This window comes from Phoca vitulina, unplaced genomic scaffold (genome assembly GCF_004348235.1).
Source record: "Phoca vitulina isolate PV1807 unplaced genomic scaffold, GSC_HSeal_1.0 scaffold9, whole genome shotgun sequence".
Classification (NCBI taxonomy): Eukaryota; Metazoa; Chordata; class Mammalia; order Carnivora; family Phocidae; genus Phoca; species Phoca vitulina.
In genome coordinates, this window is record NW_022589712.1 from 61,969,875 (window position 1) to 61,996,527 (window position 26,653).

Genomic DNA, 26,653 nt, shown 5'->3' on the forward strand with positions numbered 1-26,653 from the left:
CATAACAGATCTGAGGAACCCCAATAGAAAAAACACACAATAAATAAAATTAAAATAGAAATAGTGTAATCAGGAAAATTTGAATAAGAATATCAAGATGAGGGAAAATAAAACGAATACTCAAGAGACCCCTGTAGCTCCTGTCCAAACTGCCGGTCAGTGAGAAGGGGGATGCAGGCGGTGAGGTGTTCTCATAGACAAGCTCACCAAGCAGATATTAAGTCACCTTCTCATTGGCTTTCAGTCAAAAAGTGGAGTTCAACTTTGTTTGGATTATTTTTAGAATCTCATCTAGCTTGAGAATTCTGTAGTAACAAACATTATTAGTATTTATTAAATACTTTTGTTAAAACTATCTGCTGAAACTAATTTATTTGTTTAGTTGCTGAAACTATTTTACTGAAACTAACTTATTTAGTTTAAAAAATAATATTTGGGGGCGCCTGGGTGGCTCAGTTGGTTAAGCGACTGCCTTCGGCTCAGGTCATGATCCTGGAGTCCTGGGATCGAGTCCCACATCGGGCTCCTTGCTCAGCAGGGAGTCTGCTTCTCCCTCTGACCCTCCCCCCTCTCATGCTCTCTCTATCTCATTTTCTCTCTCAAATAAATAAATAAAATCTTTAAAAAAAAGATAATATTTGGTGTATAATAACAGTTGAAGAAACTGAGATGTAAAGATGTTAAGTAATTTTAGGAAGGTCGTATAGGTAATACATGATGAACCTGCGTTCTACACTGTGTACTCTTTGTGGCAACTTATTTTCAAAGTTTTTCAAAACAGTATTTTTTTTTTTAAGATTTTATTTATTTGAGAGAGAGAACATGAGAGCGTACAAGTGGGGGGAGGGGCAGAGGGAGAGCGGGGAACCCGATGTGGGACTCAGTCTTGGGACCCTGAGATCATGACCTGAGCCAAAGGTAGATGCAACCTACTGAGCCACCCAGGCATTCCACAAAACAGTATTTTTAGAGTTATGACTTATATGTATTATTTAAATTTCTAACTTTACTTAGCACTTTATAGTTAGTTTAAGACCACCCTCGTCCTTTCTAACCCCCGATTATAAAATGGGTAGATATCAGATTTAGCCAGGCCTTTGGCTTCATAGAAAGATTTTATTTTCAGTTGTTACTTTGGAATTCTTTAATAATGACCGCCCATGGGGTGGGGTAGCAGGAAAGAAAGGAATGGGAATGGGATTGTTTAGAAGACTCACATAGAAATATACTTTGTCTTTAACTTTTTCTTATATAAATGGTCATGACTTCTGTTCTTTTTATTTACTCTAAGGGCCACTATTTTTTTTCCTACTTTCCACTTCATTATCATCTCACCTTGCAAGTTATTAGCCCCTTCCTCGATTTTCCCATTTTAACCTTACTCTCTCTTCCTTCTTCCCCTTGGCATAACCTTATACGTGTGCCATCAGTGGAAAGAGGAAAATTAAAAATTAGAAGATTACAGATGAAAGCAAGAATATTTATGTAAAATTTCTTTTTAGGTGTATCTGTAGTATTTATTTTCAACAGTGCCTATCTGCATTAATGTGTGTGTAAAATAAGGGAGGCCAAGAAGTAGGGTATGTTAGAATGTTTTCCTTCATTTCTTAGTCTCTGTACTCAGGGAACATATTGTCAGGTTTTGGTTTTTAATATCCATCATCTTATTTTTACAGCATGTTATGTGAAGCACTTTCTCATACAGGCTGTGTATCTTTTCAAGCCTTAACTGTAAGATCATGGATTCGTTGCGTTTTGCAAATGTACATAAACAACCTCTATGTGCCTGATGATTTGTTCATTGATATAAATCCTGGACAGGCAGTCGGTAAGTATTTCAGGCATTTTGCTTTCTAGATATCTAAGTATGTTTAAAATTTCCTGTTTTGTTACGTTAATTAATAGAAAAAGATACAAAATATATTTGTAATATTATATAAAATGTTTGTAATATGTATAAATAATAACTTATTTCTTTCTGCAGCCTGTTTCTTTTTCTTGATATTTTCCTGTTACCATATATGACAAATTTCTCTCCGATAAAGATAAAAGAACTTGTTTTCTTGGAAGCCGGGAACAAAAACTTGCTCTCCAGTGACAAGCTATTTTTTTTACCTTGAAGAAACTGATCACACAAAAAAAGTAGAACTATAAAATAAATAACCAGATATCACACCGTTAACACCTTAAAAAGAAAAGTATCCAATTATGAATAATTAGTATATTTCTTTCCCATTTTATATTAGATATTTTACCTCTCTTCTGCTCTACTATTATTAGTCACAAAGTGATACTTGTACTTTATTTATTTTTAAAATATCCATACAGTTTTGGTTGTCTATAGGGCATGCCTTTTCATAAAGCTGTTCTTTATGGCCATTTATAAATCACACAAAGGCTGGACCGAAAAAAATGCTCCAAATTTACTTTGATATCTTATTGCATCATTTAGTTTTACGTGAATAAACTTTTGGGGCTAGGACATTCATAAGTATATGTTTGTTTGGTTTTAAATAAAACCTTTCCTTAGAGACTTAATTGAAAGTTTTCAATTATGTGGAAATCTGAATTTTTTTAAAAAAAGGATGTTATAAATGAATGCTGCATTCCATACTCTCATCTATATATATGTGTAATATAAATGTATATAATAAACATAAATATTATTATGTTGTTTTTATCTCAACAGAAAAAGAGTACTTGGAACAGTTGGCTGAACTGACAAGGTTGCTATTTAAACTCTCAGAAGTAAAGAATATTTTCTCAAAGGCTCAAGTTGAATATTTATCCAGTCCAGAAGACCCTACAAAAGCACTTGTTCTATTTTTTGAGGTATTTTTCATTTATTAATATAATTGTCCAAATCCGTTATAATTATTTTTTCACAAAAACTTCAAGTGTTTATGAAGTTTTTCTATAAAATGAATTATTTTAAATTGAATCATTATTGTTTGCTATTATAAAATTCTGGAGGAATAAAAATGTGACTCTGTGATTTAGTACAATTCACTCTTAAGGACAGCCAGAAGAATTACATTTAATGAAAAATAATGACTGAAGAATGCTACGTAATAGGGGCACCTGGGTGGCTCAGTCCATTAAGTGTCCGGCTTGTGATTTCAGCTCAGGTCATGATCTCAGGGTGGTGAGATTGAGCCTCACATCAGGCTCCGCTCTCAGCACAGAGTCTGCTTGAGATTCTTTCTCTCCCTTTCCCCACCCCCCATGCTCATGCTCGCTTTCTCTCTCTAAGAAAATAAATAAATAAAATCTTAAAAAAAAAAAAAAAAATGCTACATAATACCCTCACACTAAGGCTTCTGTCAGTTGTAGGAATATCTTATTGCTAAAACTGCTAGATAGCAATATTCTCCAGATACTTGGGAACTAGATTGCCTTGTACGTGGTCCCATAATAGTTCCAACTTAATGTTTACCACCCTGTAGCAAACAGTAAATTTTACAGTAAAATTTTATTGTATTTAGCATAAGCACCAACTGCTTCATATCATTATGGTTGGGGCTTTAAAATCCAATCCATTTGTTTAGTTTTGTCTCCATAATAAATAGTCCCTTTCAACATTTGACTTTTAATTATTAATTTTGCAAGAATTTCTATTATGTGGTATTCTTTGCTTTACAGCCTTGTTGAAGTTGTTAACATGTTTGGATTAGTGTTTTTGTAAGCTATTCACAATAAAAGTTGGTTTATTTTCCCTCAAAGTGTTTGGTATTAACGTCAATGAAAAAATACAACCTATAAGCTCTTTCCATAAATATGAATTCTTCCATTGGTTTCCATTAAGTTAAAAGTACAATCGTATGACGATTAGTGATATCATATAAATCCTAAAAATATTTAGTAATTGTTTATGCAGCTATAAAACAGACATTTCTTTTATTTAGCCTTTTATTTAGTATTGATTGAATCTTAACCTGTACTTAAACACTTACGCTGGGAACCATACTGGACCAGAAAGGGAGGTAGAAGTCATTTATTTCACTAATAGTTTTCAGAAACTCTACTAATTTAAGCCAGTCTGAATTAATTGTTCTTTCACCACACAGTAAATAATAGTTGTTTGCTAAATGCTAGATAGTATTATGCTAGGATTTCTTAGGGATTTGAGAAACCAGAAGAAGTAGTCCTTGATTTCGAGAACTTTTTACTTGTCTGAGAATACAAGATAAACACAAAGGTTAAAATAATAAGACAGTGTATGCTAAGTGCCAATTAGTTGTTAGATCATTCAGTAGGTTAATAATTCAGAGCATCTTGGTCTAAGAAGTTTGGATTTTCTCCTGTGAACAGTATGAAGGCTTTATAAATTTTTAAGTAGGTCTGATTTGATCAAATGACTTTTTAAGAAAATTAGTAACGGTAGATTAAAGGTGCAGAAGAACTGTTGGCCAGAAACTAGTTAGATTTAGAAGGAATTGAAAATTGAATTATGAGATTTTTGAAGGGATCTGAGATAAACACTGTGTTTAACCAGAAGAATGATACCTTAAGGAGAAATAGGAGCATCATGATTTAGGGTGAGGGAGACGTAGGTGAGGAGTCCAATTTTAAACTGGTTTAGTTTGAGATTGTGTGAGGAGTCACCAAGATCATTCCCAAGTGCTGTATGATTTGCTGGGAGGACTCAGAACTCAGCATATAATTTTACTCACAACTATCCCTTATTAGAGTGAAAGATCGAGAGCACAGTCAGCAAAGAAAAAAGGTACATGGGGTGAAGTCTGGAGACACCAGGTATGGCTTCCAGTGGTTTTCTCCCAGGAGCTGCACTGGGCACGCTTAATTCTTCCTGAGAGGGATTGTGACAACACATCTGCAATGCTATCTCCCGGGAAAACTCATTAGTGACTCAGTGCCTGAGGTTTTTAGTGGGGACTGGTCACGTAGCTCTTTGAAAATTCCAGACCCCCAGAATGGAGGCAGATACTCAGCATAAACTACATTGTTTCCCCAAATAGTTTAGGCTCAGTGAGCCATTCTTACCAGGAAATGGTGGGAAAAACCTGAGGCCCCATTCGCCAGCCAAGGGCCAGACTTACAAGTAGGCCTTTTTAAAGATAGCAAGTCTAGGCCTACTGTGTTAACTCTTTCCTGCACAGAAATGATAGTATGACATGTAAATAATGAGATCGGAGAAGTCCCTGAGATAGTCTGAGAAATACATGTCTTATAGTCTAAGGAAATGAAGGCTAAACACAAAAATACTGAGCTCTAGAACAGTGTGTAGATCTCAAAAGTGTGTTTCATAGACCTCTGGGGGTTACTGATACCTTTCCAGGAATTTTACAAGCTCAAGAGTGTATTGACATTTGCACAAATAGTGCAAAAACTTTAACACAAATCAATACCATGGCCCAAGATTATATTGGTGGTCATTATCATTTTTGCTGCCGTGCAATCACAGAAAAAAAAAAAAAAAAAAGAATCCAATTTCATTTAAGAACATCCTTAATGAAGTAGTAAAATTATTAATTTTACTGAATTTTGACCCTTAAGTACAGTGTCCTTTAACGCCCTCTGAATGACAATGGGGAGTGTACTTAAAGCATGTCTGCTGCATATAAAGCAAGGTGGCTGTCTATAAACAAACAGCACTTGTGTGGTAATTTGAGTTACAAGCTGACCTGACTGCTTTTATCTTGAAAGAAAAACTAACAAAGTGTGGTTATTCAGACTTCGGTATTTGGCAGACATTTTCTCAGAAATGTGTGAAATGAGTATCACTTCAAAAAAAAAAAAAAAACAACTGACAGTGTTTGTTGCTAATGACATAATTTGAGCTTTAAGAAAATTAGAATTTTGGAAAACTTGTATTTGCCATTATGAGCTTGAGAGCATCATGATACTTAAAGACTTTTCTGATGACACTGGTGGTAGTATTAACAAATAGAACTTTTTTTAATGAATAATGAAACGTGTCCACATTGGGAAGTTGTATAACTCAGTGAGCCAGAATTTTCCAGATAACCAAACGGGCTTTGTAAAACCATGCATGGGTATTACACAATCATTCAAGAGCAAAATAGATCAGTGGCTTTTAATGTAGAAGAGTAAAGATATTCGTTGACATGGTTCTGAATTCCATAATACAATTAACCTTTAAGAAATACCACTTGTCAAGTTTTGGTGTAGTATCAGAGAGGAATTCCTTGAAAGGGGATATCAGAGAGGAATTATCTAAAAAATCTACTAAAATACTTCTTTCTCTTCCATTTGCATATATGTGTGAGATTAAATTGTTTTCATCTGCAACATATTGCAACAGATTTTATGCAGAAACAGATATGAGAATCTAGCTGTCTTCTATTCAGCCAGACATTAAAAAGATTTGCAAAAATGTAAATATTATCACTATTTTTTTTGGTTTGTTTTGGAAAATAAAGCTGTTTTCCATAAAAAGATTTTACTCTGTTAACATATAATGCTTATTATTTTTAAATGAACTAATAAATAATTTAAGTGTTCTCTTTTCATTTTATATGGTAAATATCAATAGATATAACCCAAATAATAATAAGCACCTTAAGATCCTCAGCTTTTACATGGATAAAAGGGAACTGAGAAGTTTGAGAACTTCTGGTCTAGGAAAAGAAATGTAGAGAACCAAGGGCAGAAAGCTAAATCGAAAAAAAGATTCATCAGATCTATCTTTTGTTGCTGTTTTCATCATCCACCTCATAGTCACTCCAGGTCATAGATTCCTTATCTTTTCCTCCATTCTACATTTTGTTATCAACATGACTAACTTTAATATCACCTTGAATAACTTATCCTAATCCCTCATTTCAAAGCTCCTCCACAAGTCTTCTGGTGATCTTCACTCCTGCTCTACTTCATCGACCCACTCCCATGACTAAACCTAAGTGAACCTATGGCATCGCGTGGATTATCTGAGAGCTCTTTGACTATCACCACCTGTGCCTCCAATTCTCCAAGTGACCTCACATGACCTTCCACTTCCTTTTCTCCAAGTGCGACATCCTCTCAAGGTCTTACTTCTTCCCTTCCCTTACTTCTTCTCTCCACCTTAATTAGACCCCTTAGGGGGCCTCACTGCAGCTGTACTCTTACCATCATCCCTATAGTCTTCTATCTTGGTTCTTTTGGTTCTGCCTACAAACCTTCAACCTTAGATTGGTGCAACCACTTGCTTTCTCTTCTTTGTCTTATCTGCTGAGAGCTGCAGGAGCAAAATCACATTAACTATGTATATTGGTGCTATTAGGTCCAATTTAGGTCATTGAAATCCACTGTAAGTCAGTCCCCAGTAATGGTTTGAAAACTTTGCTTCTCTTCTCAAACCTCCCGACCCATCTCTAGCCAGTCTGCTCTTGATTCTTTTTGTGACTGCTCACCTCTTGCTTAGTCTCACTTTTCCTCAACTTATTCTTTCTTTTATTTCCTTTGTTCTTCCCATTTTACCTTCTCTCACTGCCTCACCTCACCATTTCTCCCTACCACCTCTCACCATTTTTTCATCTGTGCCCATTGCACCTCATCATTTTTCCTCTGAGAAAGATAAGCTAGAATCTAATTAACAGCTTATAAAGAAAATTCTGGGGGGAAAATCATATCACAGAACTGAACATCATAGAGGTCTTACATGTAAGAATTTGGTAACCTTGCTTGCAGGTTTTCCTTATAGGAATTTGGGGATTGTAATTGCCAGTTGTATACTAGGATATTTGGAAGGCTTGACATGATTTGATAAAACTTCTTATATTGGTTCCATTGATTTTTTTATTCTTTTAACCTTTTGTTTTAATTGCAAAAGGCAAGACTTAATTCTTTCCACTGGCATTTTTTAATTGCTGTGAACATTTATTGGAAAGGTAAGGAGGTACACTTAAGAATGTAAGGGGTGTGTGTGGGGAGAGAAATTTTCTTCATTTCTCAAAGTCAGTATTGTGTAAAACTTGGAAATCTAAATCATGTTTTTCCTTTTTTTTTTATAGGCTGTTGGTATTACTTACGGGAACCTGCAGAACCTTTCTGATAAATCTGCCATGGTCACAAAGTCCTTAGAATACCTTGGTGAAATATTAAAATATATAAAACCTTATTTGGGAAAAAAAATTTCCAGTGCAGGGCTGCAACTGACTTATAGGATGATGGGTATGTATTCCTGACATTATTAAAACTTCCTTAGGTTGAACCTATAGTATCATGATAGATAGGAATATACTAATACACTGGCTAAATCACTGTTCTCCATACAATCATAAGAATAATTTGAAAGACAATGATTTAGCTTACAGTAATTCATATTGGCTTTCTACTAGTGTACCCTATCTTGCCCCGCCTCCTTTCGGACCTCTTCTTGTTATGCTTACGTTAATATTAGAATTAATTATGACCGGGCGCCTGGGTGGCTCAGTTGGTTAAGCGACTGCCTTCGGCTCAGGTCATGGTCCTGGAGTCCCGGGATCGAGTCCCACATCAGGCTCCCTGCTCGGCGGGGAGTCTGCTTCTCCCTCTGACCCTCCTCCCTCTCATGCTCTCTGTCTCTCGTTCTCTCTCTCTCAAATAAATAAATAAAATCTTTAAAAAAAAAAAAAAAAAATTAATTATGACCAAAACAAAATATCCTGATACCAATTTGCTGTCAGTAGTCTGTTGTGAATCACTCACATTGTGAATACCTGGATAATTAAAATGGACTTTTTTTTTTAAAGCTTATCTGTGCTCTGTTAGAATTTAAAATATCAGGAAACCATCACTGCCTTCTATTTTTCTAGTCTGCTCTGTATGAAGGAGGTCAGGAAAGAATTTATTACAGCACTAGAGATATTTATGCTTCAAATCTTGCTTCTCACAATACTATGTTTTCTCCTTTCAGAAAGAAATCTTTTTCTGTGCTTGTGCTATAACAACACAGTTCATCCTTGAGGAAGTCAGTAATTTGAATACCTTTGTTCACTAAAGCCATGTTACTAACGAAAAATAGGAACTGGATAAAGGGAAATGAGAAGTATTTCCTTAGAAGTTTTTATACAGAATTTAAGGAGGGGGGGTTTTGTTTGTTTTTTTAGTTTGTTGGGGTTTTTTTTGTTTTTTTTTGTTTGTTTGTTTGGTTTTGTTTTTTAATTTCTCTGTGGCCTAAACCTTATATCTGCTCCCTTTGATCTTGTGAACATATGAATAAACCTGATTTGGGCTGTCTGAAACCTTTTATCTTTGTTGTGAAAGATAAAGGAGAATGCAAAAATGTGTAAATATGGATGATGTGGAATGTAGTGAAAGCCATAGTAGCAATAAAAGCATCTTAATTTTAGAGAAAAACATACGTGATAATTTATTATAAATTTAACATAGTAAGATGTAGATGAATAAGTATTTCAGCATTCAGGCTTATAATTTATTAGTCTCTGTTAGATCTTTGCCAAGCTAAATGTATGATTTCAGGATATATCTTTATTTTATAAAATATATGATAGTCATAACTCCAAAATCATATTCAGATTGGTGATATGTAGACCCAGGATAAAATTCTCCTTATGAAGAATTGAGGACCTTCTTTGTTTTGTTACATGGTTGAGTTTTGACTTCCTGGAAGGTAGATCTGTATTCTTTCCTTTTGTCTAAATCTCAGAGACTGGGAATAGAATATATTGGTACAATGTTCCTCATTTATGCCTTAAAAATTAAGAACAGATAATTTACTGTCTTCTGTATGTAAAAGGCTCAGAAAAAAACGGAGGAAGAGCAAGTATAAACTTTTGAGGGTTCAGACCTTCTTTAAGTGTATGGGTTGGGGATATCATATTCACTTGAGGGAAAGAATTAACCACAGAAAAACTGTTTTATTTATCTGGCCAGTTCCTAACTGGGGATACCTCTGTTGTCTACTTACAAGAGTGCTAGTGAAAGGTGCAAACCATTCATAAAATCACACTTAAGATTAAGGCATCTAGGGTCTTAATTGTAACTCAGTAATTTCTGAAAAAGGATTGATTCATGAGTAGTATCTTCAACTTTCCTCCTCTTTATATCATTTTTTGTGGTTTTTCCATTTATATCTCTTATTTTTCCATCCCATGTTTTTCTGTTGGTCATTCTCTCTTCAATCATTCTTCCTTTGTCTTTGTAATTGAAATGACCCTCAGTGCCCAACCCAAATATTCCATGCTCCCAGGTAGACTTGGTCTCCCTGATTATGCTTCATCTGTCCATCTCTTATGACATTTTTCATAGCTTGCCAGCTTTTATAATTATTTGCGTACTTGGCACGCCCCTACTAAATTTTAAACTCACTCATGATAGTAGCCATATCTTTTGAACTTCCTATTCCTGTTGTCATGTTGTATTTTGAACAAATAAAAATGTTTCCTGAGTTATATATTTGGCCTGCATTGGGAACTGGGGATACATCAGTTGAAGAGCTTCACCAATGTGGAAGATGTCATATACTAAATAAATGTTTCTGGAATATAATGATTTTATAAACCTAGCTAATAGTACATAATGTATCGGGGCACCTGGGTGGCTCAGTCGTTAAGCGTCTGCCTTCGGCTCAGGTCATGATCCTGGGGTCCTAGGATCGAGCCCTGCATCAGGCTCCCTGCTCGGTGGGAAGCCTGATTCTCCCTCTCCCACTCCCCCTGCTTGTGTTCCCTCTCTCGCTGTGTCTCTGTCAAATAAATAAACAAAATCTTAAAAAAAAAAAAAAAAAGTGCATAATGTATCTTTTAATGTTCCTAAATGAGCAAAGTTACTTTATAACTATAAATACATTTTTAAATGCCTATTGTAATGATCCCAATCCTCCTCTTTTTCTTTTTAAGGCATAGTATATGCATAGAATAGAAGATAAGTAAACACATAAGAACTCTTATAGTACAGTTCTCTTCCAGTTGTACAAGTTATGTTCCCCACAATTTTTCTGTATTTTCAGCATCACCAGTTACATAATTTGTTTGTAGCCAGGAAAAAGATGTTTTTTTTTACAAAGCTATACTATGTATTTAAACCTTTCTCAAAGTTTTTTACTTAAAAAATTTCTTTCTCTTTTCATTTTTTTAAAGATTTGTTTTATTTATTTATTTGAGAGAGAGCACAAGCAGGTGGAGGGGCAGAGGGAGAAGCAGACTCCCTGCTGAGCAGAGAGCCCAATGTGGGGCTTGATCCCAGGACCCTGGGATTATGACCTTAGCCGCAGGCAGACGCCCAACAAACTGAGCCACCTAGGCGCCCCTGTCTTTGCGTTTTTAATACCACACATTTAAATGTTCTTCACTGAAACTTAAAAAAACTAGGGTTCTGGAAGCACCTAGGTGGCTCAGTCAGTTGAGAATCTGACTCTTAATTTCAGTTCAGGTCATGATCTCAGGGTCTTGGGATCAAGCCCCACATCAGGCTCCACACTCAGTGAGGAGTCTGCTTGAGATTCTCTCTCTCCGTCTGCCCCCTCACCCTGTGCTTGCACACATGCTCACGCTATCTCCTTCTCTCTTTCTCTCTCTCTCCCCCTCCCCCCTCTCTCAAATAAATCTTTAAAAAAAAAAATTAGGGTTCTGATGTGGCAGTGAAATAAATGGATTGCCTCTGCCTTCTATGAACTCCTAAAACTTTAAGATCTTCAGCAAAGTGTTTTAACCATTGCAAAAGATGAAATACAAGGGTAGATGATAGCATTTTTGGTTGGAAGGCCCTTGCTCTTTATAAGTCCATTCCTATGTGACACCTAAGAGTGATATGAATCATTTCAAATGTCAGTGGTGATGGCAGTTCCCTTTACAGGTACATTAATGTTAGTTAGGATGTGAGTTCTTCTTACATTGCTGTCATTCACCAGTTTTCCACCTACTGGAAAAATGAGGAGCAAGCCAGCGTTATTTAAAATACTGCCAAGTGAGCATTGTGTTTCTTTATGATTGATTATTGTATTTCCTTTTACAACAGAAGATTAATGTTGCTGTTTGTTGTTCTTAGAAGTGATTATTGGTTGGGCTTTTTTCTTTTAACATCAATATACTCTTTTATAAGCATATTTTTGTTTTCCTTCAGAGCTTGAATTTTAAACTTTTTTTTCTATGGAAATGGCTTTGAATTTTATCATATCTTCTGCATTCTAAGATGGAATAAAATACAAAAGTTAATGCAGTACATGTACCACTATGCCATTTGGGCAAGTGCTTAATGATCTTTTAAATTTGTTGTTTCAATAAAGAAGACCTCAGTAGCACAAATAGACTCTAATGGGAAGGAGATATCTCCTCTTAATTACTTTACTAAACAAAGGGTGCTCATTTTTAGCTCCACTCTCATCAAATGTAGCAACTGACTCCCAGCATGAAGGAAAACATAATATATTTTATGTAGTGAAGATGTCTGCTTCTCTTCTTTCAGGATCAAAACTGAAACTCACTGGGTATGTTGAACAACTGAAAGTTACAAAAAATGAAATGCAGAGAGGTTAAGTGATTGCTTCAAGGTTACAGTTAATCCTTTTTTCCTACTTTAACAATTAAATTTCGTTATATCTTTTTGTATTGCAAACTGGGTTGAAACAGCCTATAAAATTTTATGTAAGATAAAGGTATCAAAAAAGTAAATGTGGAGTAGTAGCTTGCTGAAGCCCAGGAAGAGTGAGCACACACATAAAAGCACAATGCATGGTCTTCTAGAGTTCTTAAAGTTGGGTTATAAATTCGCCTCTGAGTTTCCTAGCAGCCAAAGCAAGAAGAGAGATCTGATTAATTACGACATATGATCAGTATATTCACGTAATGTATAGCCAAATCACATGGTGTGTTTGAGCGTATATGTATTAAATGCCAGTTGCTTAGGAAATGTATGTTTTTCTTAGCCCACAATTCTGAGAGAAATTTGTCTCTTTAGTGAAATATATGACGTGACATCAGTCTTTCGACTTCTAATACGTGTTTCTCTCTATTGCCTACTTTAACTTGGTCCTGTGTGCTTTAAATATAAATTTTATGGTGGAATGGCAAAACTTTCTGGTCAGAAGGTAACCATACCTGCTGTTACTCCTCTTCTCTGTCAGGAATTCTTGTTAAATCATGGGCACAGATCTTTGCCACCTCGAAAGCGCAAAAGCTCCTATTCCGGATCATTGACTGTTTACTGCTGCCACACACCGTGCTACAGCCAGAGAGAGAGCTGCCTGCACCCCTGCTGACTGCAATCCAAAAGAGTCTTCCTCTGTACCTCCAGGTATAGTGAGTGTGGCTGCTTGCAAGCGTAAAAGAAAAAAATGAAACTTTGCCTTAGAACAGTATCCTCACTGCAGATTTGAAAACCATCCATTGTCATCTCAAGGTTATGTGTGTACATGTGGCACTTCTGTTGAACAAGTTTTAAATTCCTCTTGTGTTTGGCCGTGAAAACAATGATGGAAGAGGCAGTCTCTCAAGAAGCAATTAAAGTTGAGACAGGAGGCTGACTAGCATAGACACAGTAGTGTGCTCCCAGTTTGCCTTAGAAGCCTCAGCTGTCTGCCAGCTAGACGGCGATGAAGAGATGGGAGAGAAGATACCGTGAAGGAGATGAGTTGTAAAGGAGCAGAGTGGGTAAGAGTTAAAGGACCAGTCCTGTCAGAGGGAACAGCAGGTAAAAGGCATGAGCTTTAAGAAAGTATGACATGCTGGGGAAGAGCAAAGAATTCTATTGTGGTTGGACATTCATCTAGAAGGTTCCATGTGCCACACTAGGAAGTCTGGATTTGTTCTTTTACGTGGGGATTTGAATGCATTGTTGATGGATTTTTGATGGATTTTGAATAGGGGAGTGGGAGTGACATATCCTATTTACATGTTAGAAAGGTGATGCTGGCCAGGTGATAGACATTGGAGAGGGTATGTGCTATGGTGAGTGCTGTGAATTGTGTAAGACTGTTGAATCACAGACCTGTACCCCTGAAACAAATAATACATTATATGTTAAAAAATAAAAGAAGAGGGCGCCTGGGTGGCTCAGTCGTTAAGCGTCTGCCTTCGGCTCAGGTCATGATCCCAGGGTCCTGGGATCGAGCCCCGCATCGGGCTCCCTGCTCCGCGGGAAGCCTGCTTCTCCCTCTCTCACTCCCCCGCTTGTGTTCCCTCTCTTGCTGTGTCTCTTTCTGTCAAATAAATAAATAAAATCTTTAAAAAAATAAATAAATAAATAAAAGAAGATTGTAGGAAGGGAAAAATGAAGGGAAATCGGAGAGGGAGACGAACCATGAGAGACTATGGACTCTGAGAAACAAACTGAGGGTTCCAGAGGGGAGGGGGGTGGGGGGATGGGTTAGCCTGGTGATGGGTATTAAAGAGGGCACGTACTGAATGGAGCACTGGGTGTTATACGCAAACAATGAATCATGGAACATTACATCAAAAACTAATGATGTAATTATGTGAGTAACATAACATAAAAAAATAAAAAGAAAAAAAGAAAGGTGATGCTGGTGGCATCTAAGATGGTTGGTGTGGGCGTTACATTGGAGACTTGGAAGGCAGTGAATTGTTCATTATCTGAAGTTTTTGAACGAAGCGAGCGGGTATAGAACTCACACAGCAGACTGCAGAAACATGTAGGAGGTCTGATTAAAAATACTTGCTGAGTGAATGCTGTGGAGAAACAGAAAGAAATGGAATACTTCCTAGATTCCAGAGTGGCTGCTTAGGCAGATAGTAGTGTTGCTAACTAACATGGGCAATTCTGGAGATGTGGGGATGAAGCTAATGATTTCTGAACAGCTGTCGTTTGAGGTGCTGTGCAATATCTAGGTAGGCACTTGGAAATATTAATCTGTCATTCAGGGGAAAGCACAGAGTTGGAAGCTTTGTTTTTCATTGGTGTCTCATACTGAAGATAAGTGCTTCTTAGTTTGGGGTTCAACAAGGGAAACTTGAGGAAGAAAGGGAGAACAGAATGTGATTGGGTAATAAGCAGTCTTTTCCACAGGTGGATTTTTTTAAACAGATTTTTACAGTGTCTAAGAAATTTTAAGTTGGCTTTTTAATTTTGTATTGGTAATAACATAACATAATAAAGTTTAGTGTGTCTGCTGGCAGAAAGATAAAGTATTGCCAATCAGGGAATATGGGTGGGGAGGAATCTTGGGCAGCAGGAGAGTCTCAAAAACGTGTCTCTGTTTCCCTCTTAAGCCAAAATAGTACAACAAGAATTCGTATTAGGGGTGCCTGGCTGGCTCAGTCGGTAGAGCATGGGACTCTTGATCTCAGGGTCGTGAGTTCAAGCCCCATGTTGGGTGTGGAGGGAGCCTAATTAAAAAAAAAAAAAAATTCTTATAATACTTCATAAGTGGTTAATTGAAAATTTTGGTGAATTTATCCATTTGGCAGAATTGACTTAGAGCTCTATACCTTTAATTTATTAAAGGTACTCAGCTTTCCTCTTCAGAGTTTTCTGAACATATGCATGTATTACTTCATCATCTAATAATGTGCTTTGTTTTAAACAAAAACATTGAAGAAACTGTTTAGAGAGGTATTCGTTGCTTTTTTTTTTTCCAGTTGTTGTTTGATAGTGTCAACAGCTCTATGCTACTTTTATTACAAATAATCTTTCATTTATAGCTAAAATGGATACATAAACATTTCTAATTATTTCTCTAGGAAAACACGTTGCTAATTGCAAAGTACCAAATTATAAATGAACTTTTAGCACATAATTTGTCATTGTGTTGGTGATTGTATTTTATTAATATGCAGTATTTAGTAACAATGGCAGAAAAAATATTTCTCAGGGTATTGGTTTCATTATTTGTAGGTATCAAATACTGTAATCCACATGGAATTATTTTGTTAACTTTGTTAATTTCTGTACAAATGGAAGGGATTAAATCAACAGAACTCTTAACTTCTCTAAACCTCAGTTTCCCCAGCTATGAAATCAGAGATGTGATAATAACCAACTCATTGTTCTTTTGAGAAATTTAAATGAAGTAAAGGATATAAAGCACATGGCACAATGCCTGACACATGAAACTCTTAAAATAGTCATTAATCAGGGCACCTGGGTGGCTCAGTTGGTTAAGCGACTGCCTTCGGCTCAGGTCATGATCCTGGAGTCCCGGGATCGAGTCCCGCAACGGGCTCCCTGCTCGGCAGGGCGTCTGCTTCTCCCTCTGACCCTCCCCCCTCTCATGTGCTCTCTGTCTCTCATTCTCTCTCTCTCTCAAATAAATAAATAAAATCTTTAAAAAAATAAATAAATAAAAATAAAAAAAATAGTCATTAATCAGAGTTGTACTCTTCTGTATTTCCCTCCTGTCAATTTTTTTTTTAATTTATCACATTTCTTACCATGGGAGATTTTTAGTATAAATTCTGTAGTGTCACTCAGATAAATGACCAGTACCTACATAAAAAAACTGACTTAAAAATGTATTTTATTACTTTGAAATAATACACAAATGTAGTTGATGAGTGTGGTGGTCATGTTCTCTGGGTATGAGAGGAAGAAGGAAGCTTCCTTTGTCTTCTTGCACTTCTCCCCTGCTTCATTTGCGTACACCCCGAAGGCATGCATGTTTGGTTAGATACCACCCCATGGATCTAACCCAAGCTCAGCAGGTCCCTGAGCCTCATATTCACATCGTCTGTTGATGTTGGGCCGTGTCTTTGTTGATTATGGGTGACACATTCTGACATGAATATTAATGCTAGGGACTAAATAAGTTCCTCAGTATATTTTTTTTTAACTTTGCCTTTTACTATTTCTTTTCTTTTTTCTCCTGTAGGGCATGTGTATCGTGTGTGGTCAGTCCCAAAATCCAAATGCCTATTTGAACCAATTACTAGGGAGTGTTATTGAGCAGTACATTGGGCGGTTTCTTCCATCGTCCCCGCATGTTTCGGGTCTCGGACAACACCCTGTTTTGTTGGCATTGAGAAACTCCGCCGCTGTTCCACTGATATCACCTCTAAAGAAATGCATCGTACAAGTCATAAGGTACATCTAAATATTAAAAACAAGTGGTATTTACAATGTATTAATCTTTATTAAAAAGTAACAAAGCATCCCAAAGTGTTGGCAACCCTTGGGATGCTGGTAGTTTAGAAACTTTCATTTTCCCTGAGAAACATTGTCTCTAAGAATTTACTAAAATGACTTTTGCTCATGGCAGCCTGAGTCAATGCTCTTTAAATTGTTTTATCTACATAGCTATTATTTTCCTTATACATGTCCTAAAGATACGTATTTTCTTAGTTCTTTCAGATAAACAGTAAGTGTATTTTCTACTATAGAAAACACATTATTTATATTTTTAAAAGAGAACAACTAAGTGAAAAAATGAATGCTAATATGAAAAAGGAAGTACTAAGAAGTCCTGTTTTGTTGGTCTCCTCTCTGTCTTAATAACTTTGATTTCATTATTAGATGCATAAGTGAAACCTCTTAGGTTCTCTGTTACCTTTTAACAGCAACAATAGAAGATTCAGTAATAGAAGTTTTTTTTTTTTCTTTGTCTTCATGGAGTATCTGGCTTCATATGAAATTAGTTTTTAAACTTTAAGATGCTACGGCAATATACAGGCATACCTTGTTTTATTGCACTTCACAGGTACTGTTTTTTACAAATTGGAAGTTTGTGGCAGCCCTTCATCCAGCAAGTCTGTCGGCACCATTTTTCCAACATTATTTGTTCACTTCATGTCTCTGTGTTACATTTTGGTAGTTCTCACAATATTTCAGACTTTTTTGTTACTATCATATTGGTTATGGTGATCTGTAATCGGTGACTACAACTGGCTGAAAGCTCAGATGATGGTTAGCAGGTTTTTTTAGCAATAAAGTATTTTTAAGTTAAGGTGTATACGTTGTTTTTTTTAGACATCATGCTGTTGCACACCTAATAGACTACAACAGAGTGTAAACATAGGTTTGATATGCACTGAGAAACCAAAAAATTCATTTCACTTGATTGTGACATTTGCTTTATTATAGTGATATGCAACCAAACCCACAATATCCCTCCATTCCATGCTTCTCCACTCCTGCAGTTCCTCATCTTTGTTGAGGCTCCTTCCTCTGAATCCCTGAGAATTCTGGGGTTATTTTCAAAGCACCTATCACATTATATTATAATAGCCTTTTTATTTTATTTTTTTTGCTTGTCCAACTCTTCCACTAGACAGTGAGCCCCTTGCCTTAGAGACCGTATTCACCATTTCATTCTTACATTGTACCTGATATACTGTAGGTGCACAATAAATGTTTGGTCTAGGAATTCAACGGTGAACCAAAAAGACAAAACCCTTGTCCTCAAAGATTGAATGAATCTACTAAAATGGAGTATTTGTTGGAAGCCACTGTATGGAGTAGAAATGATGATGAAGACATAGTTCCTGCCCTTAAAGACTTTATAATCCTTAGTGATTTCCATGGCTCATTTCGGCAAATTTTATTGCTTTACAAGTACATTGGATGTCTAGCTTAGATTTAGCTATATTTGGCAATTTTTCATGTTGCCTAGACCTTTTAGAAACTGAGCAATTCCCACTTTCATTTATTCACTTAAATATCTACTGAATACCTATTATGAGCCAACACCTGCTTAAGAGGTAGAGAGATAAAAATGAGTAAGATAAATTATCTTTATGATCTCTGTTGACTTATAATGCTAAAATTTGTTTTGCTTTGAGAGAAAATATTAAATCCTAAATTACCTCTGATTTTTTTACTTCCTAAGAGAAAGAAAGAGGTAAAGCTGGAATGGGAAGCTAATTCCTAGGACAGTCCTCTTATTGATTTGGAAAAATAAGACCCTTCCCAAATCCCTAAATAAATAAATGTGAGGAGAGATTTCTTTATGCAAATTTGACATTAAAGAAAATGTTGCATTGTTGAGGAGCTGATAGAGGAAATCGGGCTCATATTAGAAAGGGAAAAAAAAATTAACAATTAGGTTTTCATTTGGGTTTTGATTAAGTTCATTTAAAGATCAGGTTGTTTTAAATTTCGTTTGTATCTGTATTCTGCTTTGGCCCTTACAACGCAGTAAAGATGTGCAGTCATTGCTTCTAAATTTTTATGCTTGAGGATAGCATGGTAAAATACACGTATTTTTTTTTTTTAATTGTGCTTTATTAATTTGGGGGGTAAAATTTGTCAGTATCTTTAAAGTGTATGACATTTGATTCTGTTCATTGAAACTTTAACTAGAAGAAAAAACAAAATTGTGCTTCTTTTTAGGAAGTCCTACTTGGAGTGTAAAGGGTCCTTGCTCCCTCCTCGCTTAGCCTCTATTCTGGCCTTTGTCCTGCAGCTCTTCAAAGACACTAGCATAGACATTTCTGAGGTTCAACTGCTCCTCCCTGGCGTCTTAAAATGCTTGATGTTGGTCAGTGAACCCCAAGGTTAGTTTGAATCTGTGTTGTTATACTTTTCTTTATGTAATATCAGTTTCTACATATTGTGGCTAAAAAACAGTGGATAGCTGAGGTTGGGCATGATAAAATGGTTAAACACTGACATGTTTCAGTGTAGTTTACTTCTGTTTTGTTTTTTCCCCCAAGGCAAACAGTTTATTTAAGGGCTCCTTCCTCTGATTAGACTTGTTAACCTTTTAAAGAGTATTTGTTTAATCTGACTACAGTATTAAATCAACTTGTTACATATCATGTGGTGAGGGGTCAGCGTAAGTTCTTCTGTTCAGGTTTCTGCTAGAATATCTAAGCTTTCACAGGCAATCCTGTAAGGATCCTTTGATCCTCGTCCTTTTGTTTTCAGTCTCATCAACCTTACTGCTAGGGATCTCTTTAAAATATCATCTATTTCATCCCCACTGTGAGTAGCATGCTTTAATAAGCTTATTGAGAATATGCAGAATAGTAGCCATAGTTCTATCCTGAAGGAGTTTTTAATGTAAATAGGATGCTGTGTGTGTAAGTGTGTGTGTGTTATCATTATAATGTGATTGTTCAGGGCAGGGCTTCTCAAATGCTTCCACCTAAGTACTTCTAACTGCTGTGATAAGTGAGTGCAATGTGGATCCTGAAGAATCTGAGGGCAGCACCCGAAGTGGTAGCTGAAAGCTCAAATAGCTCTTTGAAATGTTCTGTTTTATCTCAAAATTTATGCATATTTTGTTTAAATGTGTATTTATTTTAATAATTAAAATGTTTGGTTTGTTTTTGTTTTTCTGCTCCCAAGTTTGGTTTTATAAAAAAATGTTTTGGTGTGTTATGCCCTTACCTGATAGTAGCATCTCTGCGCTGAAAAATACCCAGATGGACCCCAGAGTCTTCTTTAGAAATTTTGTCCTCATTGAAAACTTACGCATACTTTCAGTGAAAGCCTGTTGTGGTGTACAAGACAAAATTTGTTGAAACGGAGCAGACAGTATAAAATTTTAGCTAGCCTCTTGTTTTGGTGATAGTAATATTTATCAGGAAGGAGGACAGGGTGTGGAAGGTGAATTTTGCTGCTCACATCTAGCTGGTGAGTGCATCACATGTTCCAGATGGGTAGAATACCTATCTCCACATTGCTGTCTTCATAAGCTGAGGAAGCAATATTAAACACAGATTTGTGTGCGTGGCTGAGAGAAAATTCTTGCTCTCCTTGTAGTCTCAATGTTTAAAGGAATAATCTGTAAAATCACAGAAAGTTAGTGTTACTAAATGATTCAGCAAGGCCATTCCTAGGTAAATGCCCAAGAGCATTTTAAGCATACTGTCCACTCAAAAACCTGTACTCAAGAGCTTAAAAGAGTTCCACTTCTGGCCTGATAACATAGGGAGCTCTGCTGACCTACTCCCCAGTAAAACCAGTGGAAATTATTTAAAAGAAAGTATTTAAATTCTCTGAAAATAGTCCTAAGGGTATATAGCAAATGGAGAAACATTTATTTAAGAAAATCTACTAAAACTTGGTAAAGCAGCAGAAGTCTGTGTGGTGTTTGAACCAAGACCACTCCCTTCTTCACTTCTCCCAGCTCAGTAAGACAGAAACTCTATTCCAGACTGGTAGATCCAAGAACATAGGGCTTTCTCTTTCCCCAGCTCCCAGTAGGAGGGCTATCATCCTGTGAGAGGCAGGATATCAGTATTTCTCATCCTGCCCCCAAGCTACGCTGAGGTTATATTCCAGGCAAGTGTGGCTGAGAAGTGGGGGCTCCATTCTTTTACTGGGCACCCAGGCACCGGTCATCCTTGCCACAGCTTAAAGGTGTGAATTCCCTGCCATGTGAAGCAAGTTGAGGATGCCTGGGTCTGCTGCCTTTCCTTCCACAAGTACTCAGCTCCTGTAGTGGGTATGTCACTCAACAAATAGTGGGCACCATTGTCCCTGTCCCCAACGTCAGAGCCATACCTCTTGAGCTTTTGCCTGGTAGAGGTGGAGAGAGGAGAAGCAGACCAAAGAACAGAGAACTCCTGAATCTCTCCCAAAGGAACCGACTTCATTTGCAAATCAGTGTGAAAAAGTTCAAGCCTAAGGGTGCTGTCAAAACAGTGGAGTTTTTGGTGATAGGCAATAGGTAGGAGAATAATGGAGTCATTGGATATATAGGCTGATCTATAGACAGTCTAGTTTGGTGAGAAAATGGTGAAAGAGACAGCTGGAAAGAGCCCTTGGATCAGAACAAATCTCAAACACTGCCCACAGAAATTGTCCCTTTAGAAAAGCCCAAACTTGATTAGATCAATGCAGTTTATTCCCGCGGGCATTATAAAACACAATAGAGTAATCAGCTTTGATTAGTGAAGCTCCACAGCTGAGTGTGGTCAGAGAAAGGGACAAAGGGAGCCCTGTCAAAACCACTGTCTTCGAATGGAAACAGGGGAATACCCAAGGTTATACCAGCTTGGGGCAATGTTAGAGGCTTCACACTGGAGGGGGGCAGAGAAGAGGAGAAGTAGACTTCACTAAAAAATGCCCAACTTTCAACAACAAAAAAATCGCAAGACATGCAAAGAAACAGAAGTATGAGCCATATACTGGGGAAAAAAAGCAGGCAACAGAAACTGCCAGTGAGAGCAATCAGATCCTGGATTTAATAGGCAATGACTTCAAAGTAGCCATTATAAGTATGTTCAAAGAACTCAAGAAAATCATGATTAACAAAATAAAGGAAGGTATGATGACATTGTCACATCAAATAAAGAATATCAGTAAAGAGACAGAAAATATAAAAAAGAACCAAATGGACATTATGCAGTTAAAAAGTACAAGAGCTGAACTGAAAAATTTGCTCATTAGTGGATTTGAATTGGCAGAAGAAAGAATTAGCAAACTTGAAGATAGATGACTAGAGATTATGCAGTCTGGGAAAAAAAAAAAAGAAAAATGAACGGAGCTTTAGAGAAATGTGGGATACCATTAGTGCCCCATCATACATATAATGCCAGAAGAGGGCAGAAAAGAGCAGAAAAAAATATTTGAAGAAATAATGGCTGAAAATTTCCCAAATTTATTAATGAACAGTAGCCTATACATTCAGGAAGCTCAGCTCATTCCAAATAGGATAAACTCAAAAAGTTCCACAATGAGATGCATCATGGTAAAAATGCTGAAGGTCAAAGGCAAGGAGAAAATCTTTAAGGCATCGAGAGAAAGATGACTCATCGCTTACCACAGAACCCCAGATAGGTCAGCAAGTAACTTCTCAGAATTAATGGAGGCCAGCGGCAGTGGGGTGACACTTAGTGATCAAAGAAAAAGCTGTCAACCAAGAATCCTCTATTCTGCAAAACTGCTGCCTTTCAAAAGTGAAGATAAAATAAAAACATTCATCAAGACAGTATGGTACTGGCACAAAAACAGACGCAAAGATCAATGGAACAGAATAGAGAGCCCAGAAATGGACCCTCAACTCTATGGCCAACTAATCTTCGACAAAGCAGGAAAGAATGTCCAATGGAAAAAAGACAGTCTCTTCAACAAATGGTGTTGGGAAAATTGGACAGCCACATGCAGAAGAATGAAACTGGACCATTTCCTTACACCACACACAAAAATAGATTCAAAATGGTTGAAGGACCTAAATGTGAGACAGGAGTCCATCAAAATCCTAAAGGAGAACACAGGCAGCAGCCTCTTCAACCTCAGCCACAGCAACTTCTTCCTAGAAACATCGCCAAAGGCAAGGGAAGCAAGGGCAAAAATAAACTATTGGGACTTCATCAAAATAAAAAGCTTTTGCACAGCAAAGGAAACAGTCAACAAAACCAAAAGACAACCGACAGAATGGGAGAAGATATTTGCAAATGTCATATCAGATAAAGGGCTAGTATCCAGAATCTATAAAGAACTTATGAAACTCAACACCCAAAGAACAAATGATCCAATCAAGAAATGGGCAGAAGACATGAACAGACATTTTTCCAAAGAAGACATCCAAATGGCCAACAGACACATGAAAAAGTGCTCAACATCGCTCAGCATCAGGGAAATCCAAATCAAAACCACAATGAGATATCACCTCACACCAGTCAGAATGGCTAAAATTAACAAGTCAGGAAACGACAGATGTTGGCGGGGATGCGGAGAAAGGGAAACCCTCCTACACTGTTGGTGGGAATGCAAGCTGGTGCAGCCACTCTGGAAAACAGTATGGAGGTTCCTCAACAAGTTGAAAATAGAGCTACTATATGATCCAGCAATTGCACTACTGGGTATTTACCCCAAAGATACAAATGTAGGGATCCGAAGGGGTACGTGCACCCCGATGTTTATAGCAGCAATGTCCACAATAGCCAAACTGTGGAAAGAGCCAAGATGTCCATCGACAGATGAATGGATAAAGAAGAGGTGGTATATATATACAATGGAATATTATGCAGCCATCAAAAGGAATGAAATCTTGCCATTTGCAATGACATGGATGGAACTGGAAGGTATTATGCTGAGTGAAATAAGTCAATCAGAGAAAGACGTGTATCATATGACCTCACTGATATGAGGAATTCTAAATCTCAGGAAACAAACTGAGGGTTGCTGGAGTGGTGGGGGGTGGGAGGGATGGGGTGGCTGGGTGATAGACATTGGGGAGGGTATGTGCTATGGTGAGCGCTGTGAATTGTGTAAGACTGTTGAATCACAGACCTGTACCTCTGAAACAAGTAATACATTATATGTTAAAAAAAAAAGAGAAAAAGAAGAAGATAGCAGGAAGGGAAAAATGAAGGGGGGGAAATTGGAGGGGGAGATGAACCATGAGAGACTGTGGATTCTGAGAAACAAACTGAGGGTTCTAGAGGGGAGGGGGATGGGGGGATGGGTTAGCCTGGTGATGGGTATTAAAGAGGGCACATACTGAATGGAGCAGTGGGTGTTATACGCGAACAATGAATCATGGAACACTACATCAAAAACTAATGATGTAATGTATGGTGATTAACATAACATAATAAAAAAAAAAAGAAAAAGGAAATTCTTAAGAATGAAAGTCAAGTGACTCCACACAGGACAAACAAACAACACCAGTAAGGCAATTATGTAATTGTAAAAGACAGCATAAGTACATATTTCTTTACCTTTATTCTCTTAATGGGCTTAAAAAGCAGTTGTATAAAATGATATATATAAAAAAGTGATATGTACATAATGTATGATTGGGCCTATAGCATAGATATGTAATGTGTTTATCAATATTGGTTCAAAGGAGGTGGTGGGAGCAAAGCTGTATTGGGCTAAGGAAATGACTCCAGATAATAACTCAGATAGACAGGAACAATTATGAGAGAACAGAAATGATCAATAAGGTTAGTGTCACAAAAGCGAAAATATAGACTTGCTGTCCTTCTCTTTTTCTTTAGCTTCTTTGAAAGACATAAAATTATATAAAATAAAAATAACTAGGTATTGCTGGGTTTGTAACATTTGCTAAGGTAGTATGTATAAAAATAATAGCACAAAAAAGGGAAAGGGGAATAGACTTATGTAAGAGTAGTGTTTCTGTATTTCACTGGAATTAAATTCATATAAATCTGAAACTCTGATAAGATGTACATGGTAAGCCTAGAGCAACTCCTAAGAAAATAATTCAAAACCAGTAAAAAATCATTTAAGAAATTAAAATGCTATGTTTTAAAATATGCATGTAATGCCAAACGAAAGCAGTAAAGGAGATGAGAGGAACAAAAACACAAGACATTTAGAAAACAGAAGGTGAAAGGATGTAAATCCACCTGTATCGACAGGAACAATCGTTGTGAAAGGACTGAACAGACTAATCGGAAGTAGAGATCACTGGAACGGATCAAAATGAAAAGATCTAACTATGTTCTATATGCAGGAAACACTTTGGATTCAAAGACTAAAATAGTAAAAGCAAAGAAAAAATACATCATGGAAGCTATAACCATAGAAAGCTGGAGTAGCTATACTAATATCAGACAAAACAGACATTAGACCAAAAAAATTGTTAACTAGAAATAGTGGTGTTTTATAATGATAAAAGGGTCACTATATTTAACAACTATAAAGGTGCATCTAACAAGAAAGTACCAAAATAAAAGAAGAAAAAAACGGAGAAAAATGAAGGGAGAAAGAGACAGTTCAGTGGTAATAGTTGGAGCATTTTTGGTTTCCACTTAAACATGTAAAGAGCTTGAAAGTCCTCACTCTTTCCCTCACAACAAGAAAACAAATCTGAACAGGCTGAAAAACAGCTCTTCTTAAGTGCATTAGGGAATTGAAGTCATAGAGCAAACTGCTGCCCCCAAAACTTTGTATAGAGCAATTTATCAAATTCAGTGTAAATATTTCTACCAGTATCAGCTCCTGCTCCTGGTAAGCTGTGATTCTCTGAATCTACCCGTCTCTCCACTTTTAATTGATCTAATAGCTTTTTTTTTTTTTCAAAATCATAATAGCAACAATGTATTTGGTGATTATACCTCATGGATAGGTAAAGTGAATGACAGCAGTGAGGATTGGGAGAAAGGAATTGGAAATGCTGGTATAAGGCACCTGTGCCACACCTGAAGGAATGTAGTGCTATTTGAGAGTAGACTGGGATTGGTTATAAATGTAAACTACGAACTCTGGGGCAACCACTAAGCAAAAATGTTGAAGAAGTATATTTGATGTACTAAGAGAGGAGAGAGAATGGAAACAAAATGCTCAATTAAAACCTTTGGAGAGGCGCCTGGGTGGCTCAGTTAGTTAAGCATCCGACTCTTGATCTCAGCTCGGGTGTTGATCTCAGGGTGGTGAGTTCAAGCCCCACATTGGGCTCCACACTGTGTGTGGAGCCTACTTAAACAAAACAAAACCTTTGGAGAAGGCAGACAAAAAGCAGATAATTAGAAAAAAAAGAGCAGGAGCAATGAATAGAAAAGTTACATGTATGGTAGATATTAATCCAGCAATATCAGTAATCACTTTAAATGTGAATGATTTACATAAGCCAGACTGAAACTGACAGTGGATAAAAAACAGAGCCCAACTGTATGTTACCCACAAGAAACCTACTTTGAATATGAAGACACAGATAATTTAAAGTAAAGGGATAAGAAAAATGCTTAGCACAATTCAAAACAAAGCTGTAGTAGCTCTATTAATTTCAAACAAAGCAGACTTCAGAATAAGTAGAATTATCAGGAATAAAGCGGAGGGACATTACATAATGACAGACTGGGAATAGAGAGAACTGCTTCAAGTCTGATGAAGGACATCTATGAAAATCCTATAGCATCATACTTAATGGTGAAAG

The 26,653-nt window shown here is 36.8% G+C and overlaps 1 protein-coding gene across 3 annotated transcripts in view; it reads left to right on the forward strand.

Annotated features, from left to right (window-relative positions):
* MMS22L (MMS22 like, DNA repair protein) overlaps positions 1 to 26,653 on the forward strand; it is a 130,974-nt gene that overhangs the window by 95,698 nt on the left and 8,623 nt on the right. For all 3 annotated transcript variants that reach the window (XM_032408198.1, XM_032408197.1, XM_032408199.1), the window contains 6 exons: positions 1,677 to 1,828; positions 2,690 to 2,832; positions 7,977 to 8,136; positions 13,028 to 13,197; positions 16,730 to 16,941; positions 19,186 to 19,349. In XM_032408198.1, the coding sequence (XP_032264089.1) occupies positions 1,677 to 1,828; positions 2,690 to 2,832; positions 7,977 to 8,136; positions 13,028 to 13,197; positions 16,730 to 16,941; positions 19,186 to 19,349 (1,001 nt within the window). The remainder of the gene's footprint in view (positions 1 to 1,676; positions 1,829 to 2,689; positions 2,833 to 7,976; positions 8,137 to 13,027; positions 13,198 to 16,729; positions 16,942 to 19,185; positions 19,350 to 26,653) is intronic.